Source organism: Hyaena hyaena, unplaced genomic scaffold (assembly GCF_003009895.1).
Source record: "Hyaena hyaena isolate Hyena2069 unplaced genomic scaffold, ASM300989v1 scaffold_227, whole genome shotgun sequence".
NCBI lineage: Eukaryota > Metazoa > Chordata > Mammalia > Carnivora > Hyaenidae > Hyaena > Hyaena hyaena.
This window is the reverse complement of record NW_024080859.1, coordinates 2357934-2378906: the sequence shown is the minus strand read 5'-3', so window position 1 is coordinate 2378906 and position 20973 is coordinate 2357934. Positions and strand designations below refer to the sequence as shown.

The 20973-nt window shown below is 44.7% G+C and overlaps 1 protein-coding gene across 1 annotated transcript; it reads left to right on the top strand.

Annotated features, from left to right (window-relative positions):
- The first annotated feature begins 2130 nt into the window (after window positions 1–2130).
- LOC120239215 (olfactory receptor 1I1) lies at window positions 2131–15629 on the top strand. The gene is made up of 2 exons (XM_039243390.1): window positions 2131–2212; window positions 14037–15629. Exons 1-2 carry the CDS (start codon window positions 2187–2189, stop codon window positions 15001–15003), a joined length of 993 nt encoding a protein of 330 aa, XP_039099321.1. The 5' UTR covers window positions 2131–2186; the 3' UTR covers window positions 15004–15629.
- Window positions 15630–20973: the final 5344 nt, after the last annotated feature.

The window sequence follows — 20973 nt, the reverse complement described above, 5'->3', positions numbered from 1 at the left end:
AAAAGCTATAAAAATGTCCTCTACTTTTGATCCAGTAATTCCATTTTGGGAAAGTTGTAATAAAGAAATAATTCCAGGGGCGCCTGGGTGGCTCAGTCAGTTAAGCATATGACTTTGGCTCAGGTCATGTACTACTGGTTTGTTGCGTTTCAGCCCCATTGGGCTCTATGCTGACAGCTCGGAGCCTGGAACTTGCTTCGGATTCTGTGTCTTCTTCTTCTCTTTCTATACCTCACTTGCTCTCTCTCTTTCTCTCTCTCTCTCTCAAAACTCTCAAAAATAAGGAGTTTTTTAATGTAACAAAAAAATAAAACAAAGAAATAAATCAAAATAAAAGAAGAAAAGTTTAAGCGGTTATTTCCGCCTTATCTACAATTCTAAAAATCAACAAAAAGGTTGAGTAGAGCATTATTTATGCACTCCATGGAATATTAAACAGCCATTGAAGTGGTAATTATGTGGCAGTAGAGGGGAGCGTAAGCAGAGAATGTTAGGTAGGAATTAGCTCAGAGGAAAATGATATGTTCCATGCAGTTCCAACTAAGCTAAAAAAAAGTATGTATATGGGCCAAAAGTAGAAGGAAACCAAACTGTGCAAAATTCTCCAAATACAGTGTGATTTTTTTTACATGTGCTACTCCCTCCTCCTGGAATGTTCTCTCACACACAGAGACCCACACAGATACACACATTCATACACACACATATAGACTCATATATACACATATGCCCACACAATACACATGCACACGTACACTTTCACACATATGTACACGAGTACATATGCACACATAAAGATATACACACTTAAGCATGCATGCACAAACACATAAACATACACTCATATGCATACATGGTCATGCCCACCCAATGCACATACACACAGACACAGACACATATAAGCACACATTCACAGACACCTTTGTACACTTACGTGCACAGAGTGATGGGCTGAATTGTGTCCTCCCAAATTCATTTGTTAAAGTCCTAACCCCTAGTACCTCCGAATGTTATGGTATTTGGAGACAAAGTTTTAAAAGAGGTAATTAAGGGAAACTGAAGTCATATGGATGGGCCGTCATCCAGTATGACTGGTGTCCTTATAAAAAGAGGAGGTTAGGACAGTTACAGAGGGAGAATCAAGTGAGGGCACAGGGAGAAGATGGCACAAGTGCAGGAGACAGGCCTCGGGAGAAACCACCCTGCTGACACCTTGACCTCACGCTCCTAGGCTCCAGAGCGGTGAGAAGATAAATGTGCTGTTTAAGCATCGGGACTGCAGTCCCTTGTCATGGCAGCTCCAGGAAGCTAACACACACATACACATGTGCACACACAGGGCATGCCCGTGCATGCACACACTCGTGTGCCCACACAACACGTGTGCACATTCGCATATACATATGTACTCATATATGTGCATACAGATGTGCCCGCACAATGCACACGTGTATACACAGAAACGTGTGCCCACACAAAACACATACACACATTGTACACATTCACCTATACACGCGTACTCATATATGCACATACAAATGTCCTCACACAATATACACATGTACGCATCACACACACACATGTACTCATATACATCATATATACACATGTCCACATCACATACACATGTGCCACACAACACGTGCACGTACACACTCACGTGCATGTGAGTGATCATATATACATGCACATGTGTGCCCACACAATACACATACACATATGTTCACCTTAACATACACATATATACATACACATAGGTACACCTTCATACATATGTATACTCACATATGCCTGTACAATGCATGTACACAAACACTCCCTTTCCTTCAAGACCTGACTCGTCACCACCTTTGTGGAGCATTCCCTGGCCCTTTCAGGTAGAATGAATTGCTCCTTCCTCCATCACATAACACTTTAGAGACCTCTGTTCCTTCATTCTTTCATCCTACAAATATCAGTTGAGCACTGACATTCCTCCAGGAGCTGAGATAATACAGCAGTAACCAGACCCAACCTCTTCTCCGAGGGCACTGACATTTGATTATAATGTTATCTCACTGTGTTAAAGTTCTTTGTTTATAGGCCTGTCTTCTTCCTCAGGCCGGAAGCTCATGAAATAGCTACCAGTTGGTATCTGTATCAGAAGAGTAGAGGGCTTCATGGATTTCTATTAACCTCATCAAAAGATGGATGGATACATTCACCAAAATAGGTATGTATGTGAATGTGTACTTTTATGTATATGTATGTGTATCTGTATTGGGTGGGCATATTTATGCGTGCGTATGAATGTGTACTTATGTGTTTGTGTACATGTACTTAGGGTGGTGGAGATCTAGCTTCCTTGGTTTGTTAACTTGGAGTATCCCAAAAGCAGACATGAAGAGGAGATCTCTGATGCTTGTCTCTGTTGGGAGATGGCAATGGTGGGTAGCAAATTGGAGACATTTAATACATTCTTGTTATTGTAACTTTGGTTAACACAGGGAACAATAGAACAAGCTGACAAAAGAGGTCATCATTATAAGTGATCGAGCAGAGGGGTGCCTGGGTGGCTCAGATCATTATCCCAGGGTCATGAGATTGAGCCCCACATCGGGCTCTGTGCTGAGCATGGAGCCTGCTTGAGAGTCTCTCTCTCTCTCTCTCTCTCTCTCTCCCTCTGCCCCTCCTCTGCTTGCTCTCTCAAAAGAAAGAAAGAAAGGAAGGGAAGGAAGGAAGGAAGGAAGGAAGGAAGGAAGGAAGGAAGGAAGGAAGGAAGGAAGGAAGGAAGGAAGGAAGGAAGGAAAGGAAGGAAGGAAGGATCAAGGAGAGGGTTGGTGCACTGGCCAAGAAAGGTGAAAGATTCTGGAAAGAGCATGCAGTGCTGAGGGGGATGAAGACCCACTGAGTGCACTGCATACCCATTCAGGACAAAGGATCAAGACTTGGGAGGTAGGACGGTGCATAGAAACAGTCCTGAGAGACAGACAGCAATCAATAGAAACTCCTTTTCACAGATAAAGAAACTTGAGGGGCGCCTGGGTGGCTCAGTCGGTTAAGCGTCCGACTTCGGCTCAGGTCATGATCTCACCGTTCGTGGGTTCGAGCCCCGCACTGGGCTCTGTGCTGACAGCTAGCTCAGAGCCCGGAGCCTGCTTTGGATTCTGTGTCTCCCTCTCTCTGACACTCCGCTGCTCATGCTGTCTCTCTCTCTCTCTCAGAAATAAATAAAACATTAAAAAAAAGAAACTTGAGACTCAGGAAGTGACACCACTTGCTTACATTTTGGCAACAAGTAAGGAATAGGGGTGACATCCTAACTGTGGTCTGCTTGCAAAGCCAGAGCTCCCCCTGTTCAGCTCACTGCTGTCCATGGAGAAACTTATGATGCCTGTTTATAGCAACAAATCCTTAAAAGTTTATATCCATGATGCTGAAATGGCCCAGTGCCCCCACCAAGGGCATCAGTCTCTAGAAGCCCAGAGGTACAAAGGTACAAAGTCAAAGGCACAGGGTTATTGACCAGCTTTGCCCGGTGAGGTGTGCTTGCCACCTACAGGAGAGCCAGGGGACAGCCTTGCTCAACCCTCCTTTTGACAACCATGACTTCTACCCATGGGCATCCTATTGACCAACAGAACAACCAAAATTAGGGAGTGGCACAGTCTGAAACTTTCTACCTTGTCTCAAGTGAATCAATTCCTCATTGACTATGTAACAGCCATAATCAGTCAGACTGGTCAGAATAACCTTTCCCTCCCTTTTCCCCGGCTAGACTTTACTCCTTCTTGTCTAGATCTCACTAAGGGCTATGACTCTGAGAATGTAACACTGTCACTTGAGCTCTGGGGGAACATGTCAGGTGCTGGAAACACACACAAGCCTGTGAGCTCTAGAAGCCATCAAGGAGCTTCAATGAAATAACCATTGGCACCTTTATTGAGTGCCGACTGTATGCAATAGCTGTCCTATGCACTTTATGTACACTGTGCCTTATAAGCCTCACAGCCCGCCCGCAAGGTGAGTAATAATAGTACCATCTTCATATCTCAGGTGAGTAAAGGAAGGCTCAGTTGTATTTAATTACTTCCCAAGGATCTCACACCTGCCAAGTGGCAGAGCTAAGACCTGCTTGAGTTTAACCACTACACTTTTCTGCCTCCCAACATTCCCAGAGACCTGCAGTCATCAACAGGAGGGGGTGTCTAGTAGCATGGAAAAATGCCCAGACTGAGCTCAAGTTCAGACCCTACCATCTTTCAGCTGAGTGACTGAGCCAACTTCTCACAGAGATTGTTTATGATGACCTATGATGTCCGTTCTCAGGCCTTGGGAGTATTTTATGTTTCGTGCTCACTCAAATATCAGATATCAGTCGTAAGAATCCTTTCCAAGAAAAAGAAACTCAGTTCAAAATAACCAGTATAACCGAGCCATACTGCAGAGCAGTGAGAAGAAGTGAACTATTGTTATATATAACAACTGGGATGACTCACAAGTACAATGTTAAGTAAAAGACCACAAGGGAGAAAAACTATGCATGACTGTGATTAAATAATGTTCTAGGAAAGGCACACTAATCTAAGGTGTTAGAAATCAGAAAAGTGATTATCTTTGGGGAGAAGAGATTATTAAGAATGTGGAGCAGTCATAAAGAGGCTTTGAGGTGCTAGATAGATGATGATGATGATGATGATGATGATGATGATGATGGATAGATAGATAATAGATGATAGATGATAGATAGACAGATGATAAATAGACAGATGATAGGTAGATAGACAGATAGATAATTAGATAGATAGGAAGGTAGATAGATGATAGATTAATTATAGATATAGATGGCAGATCGATAGATAGATAATAAATAGATGATAGATAAAATATATACAGTTTTATATGTAGTTCCTTATAAATATATAAATATTTCTATATATTAGTACATATATAGTTTCTTATAAAACTTGAACATACACTTATACTCCTGGAGATATGAAAATGTATGTCCACACAAAAACCTGCACACGAATGGTCATAGCAACTTTGTTTGTAACAGTCCAAACTGGAAATAACCTTCAGTGAATGAGTGGATGAACACATTGCAGTTCGTCTATACCATGGATACTACTCAGTCACAAAAAGGAAGGAACCATTGATACACCTAACAACTCAGTTGAATCTCAAGAATATTATGCTAAGTGTAAAAAGATGAGCTTTATCAAAAGCATACACACCACATGATTCCACTAATATAACACGTTGGAAGTGACAACGCTATAGTGTAAAATAATATGCATACAAAGTATTCATTTTAGCAAAGACTGGAAACATTCATCAAGAGAAAATTGATTACATAGATTGGGGTTCTATCTATCTATTCAATGGGAAATAAAGAGCCATTAAAAAATTACTGATATGAAAATACCACCAAAATCAGTTAAGTAAGAAATACAAGGTGCAGGGGCGTCTGGGTGGCTCGGTGGGTTAAGTGTCCGACTTCGGCTCAGGTCATGATCTCACAGTTCGTGGGTTCGAACCCCGTATCAGGTTCTGTGCTGACAGCTAGCCTGTTTCAGATTCTGTGTCTCCCTCTCTCTCTGACCCTCCCCTGCTCATGCAGTCTCTCTCTCTCTCTCTCTCAGAAATAAATAAAAAACATTTAAAAAAAGAAATACAGATGCAGAACAGTATTATAGTATGCTACTTGTATATACAAAAAGAGAGGAGAGTAAGTTTGTAGCCAGGGTGGGAGTGTGGTTGTAAAGATAGTCTGGCAGGTGACACAGGAAATCATTAATAGGGGCTATTCATTGATTGGGGGCTTGTTACGAACTGGAGGGATGAAGACCTAGTTTGGGGGACAGCGACAGCTTTTCATTATTTCAGTGCATGACTATTTTCTTAACCAAGAGTGAGTATTACACATTTTTTAAAGTTTATTTATTTTGAGAGTGAGAAAGCGCGAGAGGGGGAGGGGCAGAGAGAGAAGAGAGAGCAAGAATCCCAAGCAGGCTCCATACGAGATGCGGGGCTCAAGCTCGTGAACCGTGAGATCATGACCTGAGCCAAAGTCAGATGTTTAACCAGTTGAGCCACCCAGGCACCCCTGAGTATTACACGTTTTAAAAGTTACATTTTTTTAAAGACAACAAAAGCCAATGGACGAGAAGGTAAAAATAAAAGGATTCTAGGAGATAGGGAGCCCCCCCCCCCCCGGAGGGGAAACAAAAATTGGGGTCATGATGGAAACATCAAAAAACAAAGATTCACCAACATTGCTGGTGGCAAGAATTGAACAAAGATTCCCTAATCCCATCCAAAGTGGGCTTGGTAGAGTTAGTGAAGATTGAGCCCTTCGTGTGGCTGATAGGAGACCATTTTTAACAAGGATGTGGTTTGAAGCCCCAGGGTCAAGCACAGCACCTGACCTAGGCAGGGGACCAGGAAGTGTTTGATAAATTCACTCATTTGACCTTATGGAGGGTTTTTGTTTTTGCTTTTAAATATAGTTTATTTTCAAATTGGTTTCTATACAACACCCAGTGCTCATCCCCACAAGTGCCCTCCTCCATGTCCATCACCTTTTTCCCCTCTCCCCCCACCCCAGCCCCCATCAACCCTCAGTTTGTTCTCAGTATTTAATAGTCTCTTATGGTTTGCCTCCCTCCCTTTCTGTAAATATTTTTCCCCTTCCCCTCCCCCATGGACTTCTGTTGAGTTTCTCCTGTTCCACTTATGAGTGAAGACATATGGTATCTGTCTTTCTCTGCCTGACTTATTTCACTTAGCATAACACCCTTGAGTTCCATCAACATTGCTACACATGGCCAGATTTCATTCTTTGTCGTTGCCATGTAGTATTCCATTGTGTATATAAACCACATCTTCTTGATACATTGGTCAGTTGATGGACATTTAGGATCTTTCCATGATTTGGCTATTGTTGAAAGTGCTGCTATGAACATTGGGGTCCATGTGCCCCTATGCATCAGCTCTCCTGTATCTCTTGGGTAAATTCCTAGCAGTGTTATTGCTGGAATTTATTCTGTTATTACTGTTATTACTTTCCTTGTTGAACCCAATGGTATAAATTCTCTTCCTCATGGAATTAAGACATTGATTCAGACATCTTGGTACTCTGTGGAGGGTTTGGACCTCCAGACCACCCTGCCTAGGAACTGCCATGAGGCCCAGTCTGCACTAGGAGGGGATTTTAGGGGGGCTCTTCCGTGAGAGTGAACCCCTGGTGATTTCTCCATTTCCTGGCCCCCTCCCTCACACCAAAGTGCTCAGACCCCAGAGAATAGGCCACAAGTGGCAAGAATAGAAACAAAACAACCAGCATCTTCTTTCTTAACAAGGAGCCATGGGGCTAGTGTCCCCAAGGGCCCCCAAACTGTAAATATCTTTTTGTGCCCCTGGCCCCCTGCTCACCTGCCCCAGGCCGGGGTGAGCACATGTTTCCCCCTACACACACACACACATCAGACTCGTCCCAGCCATCACAGCTGGAGGGGTCTCCTGCTGACCACAGGGTGCCCTGGAAGTCAGTGTAAAAGGAGGTTGGCCAACACCATCTTCTTGGTTACACGGTCCTGGTAAGTCATTGAGGGATGGAGAAGGGGACTGAGCTCGATGGGGCTGGGAAAGAGGAATCCCTTTCCCTCTTGGATGCCCAGAGAGACAGGAGTGTCTGAGACCAATTCTACACCCTCTGAGTGGAGAGGGCACAGAGGATACACCCTCCATGGCAGCTCATGCAGAGAAAAAGCATTTAGGGTCTGCAGTTGAGGGACTTCTGCACAAATGGACAGCTTTCTCCACCGTGGTGGTCGTCTAGATGTGGTCCCCATGGCCGGCGGCAGCGCAGCCCCTGGGAACTTCCGAGGGGTGCCAGTTCTCGAGCCTCACCCCAGACACTCCAGCCCTCTAGGAAATGCTGGTGCAGCTCAAGGTAGAACACCACTAGTCTGGGACCTCATCCCAACCACCAAGGACAGCTGCAAATATATTGCCAGGAAGGGACTCTCAATAATATTCACAGCCCACATTATCCCCTTACAAAGCCTCTAATGCAACTCTGAAAAATCTTGAAAAGTAATACAAAGGATGGGGTTTTTTTTTTTTTTTTTTTTTTTTAGTTTATTGATTTACTTTGAGAGAGAGAGAAAGAGCTTGAGCTGGGGGAGGGCAGAGAGAGAATCCCAAGCAGGCTCTGCAATGCCAGCGCAAAGCCCGACGTGGGGCTTGAACTCACGAGCCATAATAAGATCATGACCTGAGCTGAAATCAAGAGTCAGACACTTCACGGATTAAGACACTCAGATGCCACAAAAAAAGTAGTTTTGCCAGAGATCTCTGGAGGTTACCAAGGGGGAGATTATGCTGCCAACCTTCCTAAAAGCCCCCTTCCAACACTTCTTTCCCCTCCAAGGGTTCTACTCCTCATAGCAGATATTCGCACCTCTCTTACTCTCACACCATCTCGGGGTCACCTGTAACCTTTCTTATACACACCTGTCTACCTTCTCTGTTGTCTCATATACATCCTTATCCTTCTTCAGCTAACCTTAAGTCTTTCTGGAAACCAATATTCCCTGGAAGGCAGGGAGATGATAATTTTAGATGCTTGCGGTTGAATAGTTTCCCCTAACACGTGTTGACAGCACAGTGTAGCTCTGAAATGCCTCTCTTCATGCAGCACACTCTCAGCAAAGCCCTGGCTCGCCAGAGAGTAAAAATAAATCTGTCCAGATGGGAGATGGGAGCCGTTATAAGCTGAAGGTCCCTAGCATCGCTCTCAGCCCTGTGCCTCAGTGTCAAGTATGACCAACACCATGTCCCTGTTGTGGGTGTTGAAAGACCCACACGTAAAGGACCTGTGACTCCTTTTTTTAAAAAAAATTTAATGTTTGTTTTTGAGAGAGAGAGAGAGAGACAGAGCACAAGCAGAGGAGGGGCAGAGAGAGAGGGAGACACAGAATCCAAAGCAGGCTCCAGGCTCTGAGCTGTCAGTACAGAGCCTGATGCGGGGCCAAACCCATGAACTGTGAGATCATGACCTGAGCTGAAGTCGGATGCTTAACCAACTGAGCCACCCAGGCGCCCCAGGGACCTGCGGCTCCTAAGAAGGCTCAACACTCTACGGATAGAATCAGTAAGCTCGTCTGATGTCCTCTTTTTTTTTTTAATTTTTTAAAATGTTTTATTTATTTATTTCTGAGAGAGAGAGACAGTATTAGCAGGGGAAGGTCAGAGAGAAAGGGAGATACAGAATCTGAAATAGGCTCCAAGCTAGCTATCAGCCGGAGCCTGCGCGGGGCTCGAACCGACAAACCGTGAGATCATGACCTGAGCTGAAGTCGGCCACTTAACCAACTGAGCCACCCAGGCGCCCCTCCTCTGATGGCCTCTTGTCAGCAATTTGCTTTAAGATGTGGGGACCTAACCAGGTAAGCAACGAGCTAAAAAAAATCCTCTTTTTGCTGAAAAGAGTCAATATTGTGGTTTTACCAAAACTTGGTGAGTCATGCCATGCTGGGCTCCTTCTGTATTATCCACGTAACATAAGAGAAATAAGTGGCACCTAACATACTTTCTGTAAGTGTCTGTGAAGTGAAAGGAAGAATCGATGTGGGCACCACCCCATGGAACTTGGAAAGAGAAATGCAAGCAGTCTTTGGCGGTCTCGCGTGGATAGGATAAAGATATGTTTTCTCTGGGTTTTTGACATTAAGCTGCCCTTAAGTCCCAAACTGCTGAAGCCAAAGTAGAGAGGAGCTCAGAGTCGCCTCAGACTCTGCAGATGAAAATGACCTAGGATGAACTCCAGAGTCCTTTCTAAGTACACGTGAAATAAAACCGAGATCATACCCATTAGCAATTTTAAATAGATGAATGAGAATGTTCTCACAATATGCATACATGTCAGGATTTCCTTAAATGTTGCCCTCACATTGGTTGCTATTTTCATATCAGTTCCTATCAGTGTGTTATTTTTATAAACTCACTTTTCTTGAGGCACCTAGGTGGCTCAGTCAGTTAAGTGTCTGACTCTTGATTTTGGCTCAGGTCATAATCTCACGGTGTCATAAGTTCGAGCCCCACATTGAGCTCTGCGGTAAAAGAGTAGATAGAGCCTGCTTGAGATTCTTTCTCTCTCTCCCTCTCTCTCTCTTCACCTGCCTGATCGCACTCTGTCTCATAATAAATATATTAATTAATTAAATAATTAAACTCACTTTTCTTATCATCATATTACCTACAAGAATAAACACATAGCACACTTTGCTTTCCATTAAATAGACATTTGGGCACATTTTTGTCTTTTTTAAAAAATTTTTTTATGTTTTATTTTATTTTTTTGACCATACATTTTTAATATTTATTTATCTTTTATTGAAACATAATGAACGTAATGTTATATGAGTTTCAAGTATACAAGATAGTGATTCAATAATTCTATACATTTCTCAGTGCTCATCAAGATAAGTGTCCTCTTAACCCCTTTACTCTTTCATCCATCCCTCACCCACCTCACCTTTGGTACACAGTTTCTTTTCTGCTTTTAAGGTTTTTTGGGTTTTTTTTTTTTTGGTTTGTTTCTTTCCCCTTTGTTCACTTGTTTTGTTTCTTAAATTCCACATATGAGTAAAATCATACAGCATTTGTCTTTGACTGACTTATTTCACTTAAGAGTATACCCTCTGGGTCCGTTCATGATATTACAAATGACAGGGTCTCATTCTTTTGCATGGCTGAACATTATTCAAAATGATATCTACACCCCGATGTTTATTGCAGCATTGTTTACAACAGATGAGACATGAAAGCAATCTAAATGTCTATCCATAGATGAACGGACAAAAAAATGTGAGATAGATAGACAGATGATAGATAGATTGTAGATGAGTGATAGATGATTGATAGATAGATAGATAGATAGATAGATAGATAGATGGTAGATTGTAGATGAGAGATAGATAGATAGATAGATAGATAGATAGATAGATAGATAGATGATAGATAGATAGAATCTTTCTTTTAACCTCCAGTCCCCACTAGTATACAAAGCCTTCCTTGACAAACTAAAGATAACTGTCAAAAATTCTCCTCCTTCCCTATTTGTTTTCTCCAACTTCTGAAACATCACATAACCATCTCTCGACAAACACACACTTGATTCTTGAATTTGTTTTTTTATGTCCACACCCTATACTAAATAATACTATGCCAGCTACGAAGCTACCATGTTTCAACACCAAGTTCCCCCCTCAAGATTCTTCTTTGTGATCCCAAGTTGGGCCGCCGAGAACAAAATGATTCTGCTTGTCAGCTACTTCTTGTAAACACATCCAGTGGGAAGCACGGATGTCAGTCTGTGGGGCTGGAGCAAAGAGGACTTTCACGATCTCATTTCCCTTTGTGTCTCAGTGCTTCCTCAGCGAGGCTGCCTCACCCTGGCAGCAGCTTCGACACCTGCAGAACCAGCCTTTCCTACCCCTTCGGACACCACCAGCAACCCAGAACAGTGCTCCCTTCCCAGAAGCTGGGACTCAGCTCCACGGGACCCTCTCCAAACATCCAAGTTTGTTTGTTTGTTTGTTTGTTTTTTACAAATAGTTTATTGTCAAGCCGGTTTCCATGTAACACCCAGTGCTCATCCCCACAAGTGCCCTCCTCCATGCCCATCTCTCCCCTCCCCCCCACACCCATCAGTCCTCAGTTTGTTCTCAGCATCAAGAGTCTCTCATAGTTTGCCTCTCTCCCCCTCCCCCACTATTTCCCCCCTTCTTCTCCCCCGTGGTCCTCCGTTAAGTTCCTCCTAATCCTCCTATACATGCATTTATGTTTTATTTTATATTTGAGAGACAGGCAGACAGACAGACAGACAGAGCATGAGCAGGGGAGGGGTAGAGAGAGACGGAGACAGAATCCGATGCAGGCTCCAGGCTCTGAGCTGTCAGTACAGAGCTCGATGTGGGGCTTGAACTCATGAGAAGTGAGATCATGACCTGAGCCAAAGTTGGACGCTTAACCGACTGAGCCACCCAGGTATCCCGCATTTTTGTCATTTTTATGGAAACAGCTTACCTTTGAACAATCCAGGCTATGTCTGCGAGTTCTGTTTGGAATAAACTTCTTAAACAGCTCTTTAACATGCTATAACAATGTATCTTTCACTGAGGGTTTCTATTGCTAGTGACAGCCTGTCTAGAACATAAGAAAATACCAAATTTCCTGTGCTGCAAAGCTACTGCCAATGGCAAAATGTATTTCCAAAACACCATTGGCTTCAAAACTCCAGATATACTTTTTTTACCATGAAATTTCTCTTTAAAATCTCCACTTAACCAGCTTCCTGGGTTCATCCATGGTGTCTATTTCCCCCTGAGAATGTACTGGGTGCTATCTCAGTATGCCGAATGCTCACGGTCAGAAGGTTAGTCACTAACTTGCCAAAGCATTTCTGCTCTCATCAGCTGAGTTGAGTTGTTTTAAGTAATACAGATATGATTGTACGGGTGTAGTTGCTGCTGCAATCGTATCATTGAACTAAATGCTACAGAAATAAAATAATGGCAAGAGGGAGTTCCTGAGTGGTTAAGCATCCCACTTCAGCTCAGGTCGTGAGCTCATGGTTCATGAGTTCAAGCCCCATGTTGGGCTCTGTGCTGACAGCTCAGAGCCTGGAGCCTGCTTCAGATTCTGTGTCTCCCTCTCTCTCTCTGCCCCTGCCCTGCTCATGCTCTGTCTCTCAAAAATAAATAAATAAATAAATAAATAAATAAATAAATAAATAAATAAACAAACATTTAAAAAAAAGAACTGCAAGAGAAAGAAGGAAGGGATGGATAGGAGGGAGGGAAAGAAATGTTTTTTTTTAATTAAATCCACGTTGAATGCTTTGAAAAGATTTAATAAAAAGGAATCACCAAAAATAAAAAAATAATTGCTGTCAAATGAGATGTGAGCAAGATAATTGAACACAATTTAGGTGTAAAGTGATAAAAAAAAAAAACAAAAAAACAAAGGATTCTGTCCCTGGATTGTTTCACAAGGATCCCTAATCTCTTGCTCCACATTAATGAAGGATAGAGAGAAGCCTATGTATGGTTCAGGCAAGAAAGATAATCAGGTGATCCCTGCATTCGTACTCAGAGAAAAGACCGTGGTCCTCATGAAAGCCCAATGCATAAATCTACACACTTGACCTAAGATCAAATTTGAGGGGCGCCTGGGTGGCTTAGTCGGTTAAGCGTCCGACTTTCGCTTAGGTCATGATCTCGCGGTTCGTGGGTTCGAGCCCCGCGTCGGGCTCTGTGCTGACTGCCAGCTCAGAGCCTGGAGCCTGTTTCAGTCTGTGACTCCTTCTCTCTCTGACCCTCCCCTGCTCACGCTGTCTCTCTCTCTCTCTCTCTCCTAGAAATAAATAAAACATTAAAAAAAAATTTAAAAAAAAAAAAAGATCAAATTTGAAAAATATCGGCACACATTTATGTTCCCACAAGATTTTCAGCACTCATTCTCATCACAACGGATGAAAGGGGTTTTACTGTAGTGGTGACGTGGTAGCAGATCATAAAATGCCCCTAAAAAATGTGCCGTTCATTGGAAGCAGAGGAAGAGTGTTACCTGTCTTCATATCCTCAGTCATTAACCTGAGATGGATGCTAAACTTGTATCGTGTGCAGGAAGGTTGAAATAGAGGAAGGAGAGAAAATAGAGAAAGATAAAGGGGAAGAAAGGAGAGTGATCCAGTTCCCTTCTGCGCTAGGTTTGGTTTAGGTTTGATTCAGCTTCATTGTGTTTTCTGCAAAGCGTTGTTTCACTGGGGGTAAAAAACAACAAAGGTGTTTGTGGGCAATGTCTGAGTTGTCTGTAAACAACCAAGGTAAGTTTGTGAGATGCCGACTATCTCAGGCACGGTTGGTTTCATTGGGGGAGAAACAGATCTTCACAGAAATCTGCAGCCTCCAGGACTGGAGCTCCATCTCCAACTTCCAGCTCTATGTTGCTTTCCTCTCCTTTTTCCTCCCTCGTTTCCCTTGCAGGAGACACAGGCTGTCCATGGAAACAAAAAGCCAAAAAAATGAAACAGCAGTCTCGGAGTTCTTTCTTCTGGGACTCTCAGAAAGGCCAGAGCATCAGACGCTCCTCTTTGGGCTATTCCTCTCCATGTACCTGGTCACCATCTTTGGGAACCTGCTCATCATCTCGGCCATCATCACAGACTCCCACCTCCACATGCCCATGTATTTCTTCCTCTCCAACCTGTCCCTTGTCGATGTCTTCTTCTCTTCCACCACTGTCCCCAAGATGCTGGTGAACCTTCACACCCAGAGCCAGACCATCCCCTTTGTGGGCTGCCTTGCTCAGATGTATGCTTTCCACCTCTTCGGGACCATGGACAGCTTCCTTCTGGCCATGATGGCCATTGACCGGTTTGTAGCCATTGTCCACCCTCTACGCTACTCAGTCATCATGAGCTCTCGTGTCTGTGGGTTGCTGGTCGGGGGGCCATGGCTGATCACCAATCTCCAGTCACTCGTGCACACCTGCCTCATGGCTCAACTGACTTTCTGTGCTGGCTCCGAAATCCCTCACTTCTTCTGCGATCTCATGCCCCTGCTAAAGCTCTCCTGCTCTGACACACACACCAATGAGCTGGTGATTTTTGCTTTTGGCATCGTCATGGGCATCAGCCCCCTCTCGTGCATCCTCCTCTCTTATACCTGCATTTTCTGGGCGGTCATCAAGATCCCTTCTGCTCAAGGCAAGTGGAAAGCCGTCTCCACTTGCGGCTCGCACCTGACCGCGGTGTCACTCTTCTACGGCACCATCTTTGCTGTGTACTTGCAGCCCACATCTCCCACTTCCTCCCAGAAGGACAAGACAGCTGCCTTGATGTGTGGGGTGGTCATCCCCATGCTGAACCCCTTTATTTACAGCCTAAGGAACAAGGACATGAAGGCAGCCCTGAGGAAGCTCATCAGCAAAGCAGTCTCCTGTCGGTGCTAGGTCAGAACAGTGGTTAGCATTTACCGTGTTCCAGAACCACTGTTGGGTGGCAAGAACACGGAGATACATCCCATCCCCGCCCTCAAGGCATTCAGAGTTGAGCAGGGGATAGAGATATGTAAATAAATCATTATGGTGCAACATGGTAAACATGTCACAAAAGATGAATGAAAAGCTATGGGGACCCAAAGAGAGAGATGTGTGCTTTGCTCATAGTTTGTCTTCCCCGTGAAGATCAGAAGACTTCAAAGTAGTCTTAAATTGACCCTCTCTGGGCTACTGGGCTTATGGGAGTGGCCCATGGGTAACACTAGTTGAACAAAAGATTGGCCACAACATTTTAATATTGACAAAGACAACACATATTACCCAGTTACATCACCATGCTTCCTAAGTGACTCGGAGAAGGACATTAAAAGCATCTGTTGAGATTAGCTCACTTATCATTTGTTTCAGCAGCCACCAGACTCGGTCTCATAGGGGCCTTGTGATCACATCTTGGGGCCATGAGTTTGGAGATCATTGTCATCAAAAGGCCCCCATGTGCCCCTTTTCTCCATGTCCATCCATCTGATGAAGTTCTTTCTCTTAAGTTTATTTACTTATTTCTGACAGAGAGAGGGAAAGAGAGAAGGAAGAGGAGAGGCAGAGAGCAAAAGAGAGAGAGAGGATCCCAAGCAGGCTCTGCAGTGTCAGCACAGAGCCTGATGCGGGGCTGGAACTCACAAACCACGAGATCATGACCTGAGCTGAAGTCAGACGCTTAACCGACTGAGCCACCCAGGTGCCCCCTGTTTTTACATTTGTACGTGGTTGGGAAAAAATTAAAAGACTATTCTATGACAGATCAGAATTATATAAAATTCCAATTTTAGTGTTCATAGAGTTTTATGGGAACCCAGCCACACCCATTAATTTATCATCTATGACTGATTTCAAATTACAAGGTAGAGCTGAATAATCTTGAAAGAGATTTCATGGTGCCCAAGACCTAAAATGTTTACTATCTGGTCCTCTACCAAAGGAGTTTGCTGACCCCTTTTCTTTAGAAAACATAGAAACTGATACTCAAGTAGATCCATGAATCAGAAGCATCAGCATCATGGGGAATTTGCCAGAAATGAAGACTCAAATATCATCCCAAACCATTGAATCATAATTTAACAACAACCCAAGGGGCTTACATGAACCTTAAAGTCTGGGGATCATGGGAATTGCTGGGGGATGGAAAGGAGAGCTGCGGAGATTTGGGATCCAAATAGGCCTTCAGTTCAGAGACACAAGAGAACCAGATCTAGGGCTTTTTTCCATAGACATTTCCCATTTTTCCCTCCCATAAACACTGCCTTAAAGAGGAAAGTCCAATGACCACACCAAATGCTTTGGAAGAATTGCAGCTACAGCTTGAGCATGTGGCCACCAGGTGGCGATAGTGCCATTTCATAAAATGGCTTTAAAGTTTGTGTTTCAGGAATCTTGATCCTGGCTGCAAACTGGCCCAGCGCCCCTATCTCAGGTGTAGTCGCGCGCTGGGAGGGACAGCAGATGTAACGTTCCTGTGGTGGGACTGAGCCTGGGTTGTTCAGAGAAGTCACGGAAAGGTGTGTCCCCAGCCCACCGAGAGCGGAGGGAGGCGGGAGGGAGGCTGTGGAGGACCACAGTGGTCAGTCACCGCAGGGATTGGTCCACAGGGCAGAGGGGACCATAACATTAAGCAGGGATGTGGGGAGGGCTGTGCTTCCGAATGAATCCACTGATGAATCATACCATGGAATGGGAATCAGAAAGCTTTCTATAAATGGCCGGAGAGGAATCATCAGCCTGATCATCACTTCTGCAGTTCCACCGTGGAAGCCACCATAGACAATATGTCAAGAAATGGGTGTGGATTAGCACCCATGAAACTTGATTTATAGACATTGAAACTTGAATTTCATATAATTTTCCATGTCATGAAATACGGCCTTTTTTTTTTTTTTTTTACTGTTTCATTAAAAAAATGTATTGACATCAAAATGGTTCAGGAAGATTCTAACCAATATCTGCCTTCTGTGTGCTTCTATGCCCCAGATTGTAGGGATAAAATATAGTATGTGCCTTCTATATTTTTAAGAAAGTAAAATATATTGCAAAAATGGATCTGGCTGTTTGGGTTTTAGTGACTGACATTTGGTTCACTCTTTTTCATCCCCCCACCCCTGGAAACCCTCCTACACACTTGCCTCTTCTAATGTGACTACCTGGGAACATAGGATCCCAAATATCTCAACTACCAAATTATTTCAACGGTCACCCACAAAGAGGAAATCAGGAGGAGGTTTCTACCTTCTCTTTCAACTGGCTGAGCTCCAGGGTTGCAGAGAGGGGAAAAAAATAATTTGTGAAACAGAAAATCCTGTCTAAAATCTGCCACCCAGTGTGAGCTTTCTAACATTACCTATAATTGGACACATTAATGCTATAGTTACCACTAAGCCTACCATCATGGATACTAACTTTAAGGTTTTGATTATCCAACAAAATGTAGCTCACAAAATGTTTCCGTTTTATTTGTTTCCAACTATTTTAAATTTTTTAAAATCAAGGGTACCTGGGTAGCTCAGTGGGTTAAGTGCCCAACTCTTGATCTCGGCTCAGGTCATGATCTCACAATTCGTGAGATCGAGACCCACTTTGGGCTCTGTGCTGACAGTGCGGAGCCTGCTTGGGATTCTCTCTTTCACCCTGTCTCTCTGCTCCTCGTCTGCTTGCATGTGGGCTTGCTCGCTCTCTAAGTAAACAAATAAACAAACATTTTAAAAAAAAACTATTCATAGCTCAAGAGCCAGATTTGACCCACAGGCTCTAGTTTGCAAACCCTGGATGGGAATGCCAAGAAGCAGGGAGACCAAAAGGGACCAAAGAGTAAGAGATGCAATGGGCTAAATCCCAGCACCAGAAAAGGAAGAGATAGATGGTGCCACAGACCTTTGCATATGCTAGTGCCTCCTTAGCTTTGAGGTTTTCAAGGCAAACCCCACTTCCTCAGGGAAGTCTCTCACCCCCTCCTTACCTCAGCTATGTCAGGTGCCCAAATACATTAACTATTCCTCATTCTTCTCATCACTTCAGTGACTTTATATTCATTTGTGTGATTCTCCCATGAGACTCTATTTCACCGACTTAACTGTGAGCTGAGAGATGAGAGACTGTGGTTTCTTGTTTATCTTGCCCAACTCCATACCCCCATGCTTAGGACACTGATCACTCAAAATATATTTGTCGACTGAGTGAATTAATTAACAAATGAATGGATGAACAAATGAATGAATAGGGAGGCAATGCAATGACTAGACTCTAGGAGGTAGGCTGGGTTGGAACAGAGACATCTAATAGTCAAGGTTAAGATGTTGTGGTATGCAATGTAAACTCTCCCTCGGCTCCCCTGGCCTCAGGAAAGCCTGTTACACACCCAGGAGCCCTGGTGAAATCAAGGAGAGAAGCCAGTGCACCTCATCATAGAGACCAGAAAGAGCGAGCTCACTATGAAAGGATTTCATTCAGCAATAACAGGAGACCACGAGAAAACAATCATCTAGTAATTCTCCAAAATGTCAGCAAGGTGTTCGGAGGGGTTTGAGCCAATTTATCTCTACAGATATTTATTTTCTTCAAGCAGAGTGACCCTGGCCAGACTGAGAGTGATAGGGAAAAATCTGTTATAAGATGGCCGCCAGGACTGATAAGGAAATACCTGTCCCTGATCAAAGGCTCCCTCTTCCGGGTTCTTCTTCCCACACTGCTTATCTCATGCACTAATGAGGAATGCAGAAGTAACAGGCTATAAATTACTCCCTCTGCTGATGCTCTGGGCTCAGACCTCTGGAGAATGATCTCTTCTGAGCCCACCGGCGTAAAATAAACCTCCTCCCTTCCAAGATCTCCGAGTGCCGCTTGGTTCTTCTGCCAGTGATCCAGACCAGATTTCTGCAACAAGAGCACAATGACACTTCTTTCTCTATACGTGAGATTTTATTGGGTGGTGCAAAGCCATTTGGAGACTCGGACACTGAGGCTCAGAGAGGGAAGGTGACTGTCCCAAGGTCATAAGCTAGACCAAGGGCAGAGGTGGGATTCCAATCCTGAGTAGTGTGACCCCTCCCTCCACCATGCCAGATGGCCTCTCAGGTGAGTGACTTGCCCAAGGTCATGCTGCAGCCCCAGGTGGGGCTCTGGGAGGCAAAAGGTGGGTCAGCTGGTGGGAAAGAAAGACACAAGGAAGGATGCAGCGTAAGACGACAGCTTGAGGCCCTGGAGGGGAAGCTCCTACTTCTAAATGTACATTTAGACTTGGGGAGTCACTCCTACCTCTGTGAACCTCGTAGGAGGTCCCCAAGACCACTTTCAGGTTCAGTGCTTCCATAGAACTCAGCAAAATTGTTATACTCACAGTTTATTACAGGGAAGGGATACAGATTAGAATCAGCAAAGGTAGGGGCGCCTGGGTGGCTTAGTCGGTTAAGCGTCTGACTTTCGCTTAGGTCATGATCTCTCGGTTTGTTGGTTCGAGCCCCGCTTCGGGCTCTGTGCTGTCTGTCAGCTCTGAGCCTGGAGCCTGTTTCTGAGTCTGTCACTCCCTCTCTCTCTGACCCTCCCCTGCTCACGCTGTCTCTCTCTCTCCTAGAAATAAATAAAACATAAAAAAAATTTAAAAAAAAGAAAAGAATCAGCAAAGGTAAAAAGCACATGGGGGGAGGGTCCAGAAGAGACCAGCCGCCAGGGGACCAGCTGTCCCCTCCCTGTGGGCTTGTACAGACAGCACTTAGTTCTCCCAGCAATGATGCTGGACCACACATGTGGTCTACCGTCAACCGGGGAAGCTCCTCGAGTCTTGTCCAGTATCTTCACTGACGGCAGACTGCTGTATTATTTTCCTATGGCCACCATAATAAAACACCACAGACAGGGTGGCTTAACCAAGAAAGATTTATTATTTTCTTGCCGTTCTAGAGGCCGGAAGTCTGAGGTCAAGGCATCAACAGGGTTGGCTCCTTCTGGGGCCTCTCTCCTTGGCTGGTAGAGGGCCGTCTTCTGTGTCCTCATATGCTTTCCCCTCTGTGCACACACACCTCTGTGTCCAAATTTCCTCTTCTCATGAGGACGCCAGTTATATTGGGTTAGGGCCCCCCCTGAAGATTCCATTTGTTTTCATCACTGTTTAAAGGCCCTATCTCCAAATACAGTCACATCTTGAGGTACTGGGACGGGGGGGGCGGGGAGACAGTCACCAAATGAATTTGGGGTAGACACAATTCAGCCTATATCAGCCACATAAACATGGCTGACCATGTGGTTGACCTTGGCTACTCAGTCTCTGGCCCCTCTATAGGTCAGACTGATACCTCTTGGGTCAGTGTGGCCCAAGGCCCCCACTATACACCACGTTGTTAGAATGGCCCCCAGGTATACAAAGAGGTTCTTATCAAGTAGGATACTCCAAGGGCTAGGGGCTCCCTCCCAGGAACCAGACAAGGGCCAGATCTTTCTGTGGGGTGAGCAGTAGAGCCCAGAGACCTGGGAGAGAGGAGAGAGGAGGTAAGAAACAACACGGGGTCTCTGCCTGGCCCTGCCCACCAGGCCGCTTGCCCCACCTAACTAGTCTGCCACCCCTCTCCAGGCTGCCTGCCCTTCCTCTGGAACAGCCAGGGGCCCTGCAAGCTGGACACCAATGGCAGCTCGTGGCCAGCTGCTGAAGGTGTCCTGGGGTCTGTTCAGGGGCCTGGCGAGCAGCAAACCCCAGCAGACCCACAGCTGATGGAAGGAGGGCTCTGCACAGGGAGCTGGGGACTCTGATGCACCTTAGCTTCCACTCCACAGCTTGTCTGCCAGGCTTTGCCAGAGGCCACTGGGAGCTCTGGCCAAAATATGCTGTCCCACTGCCTGCCTGCCGGGTGATGCCACATTCCACCTCAGGAAGCTGCCTCGTGGTGC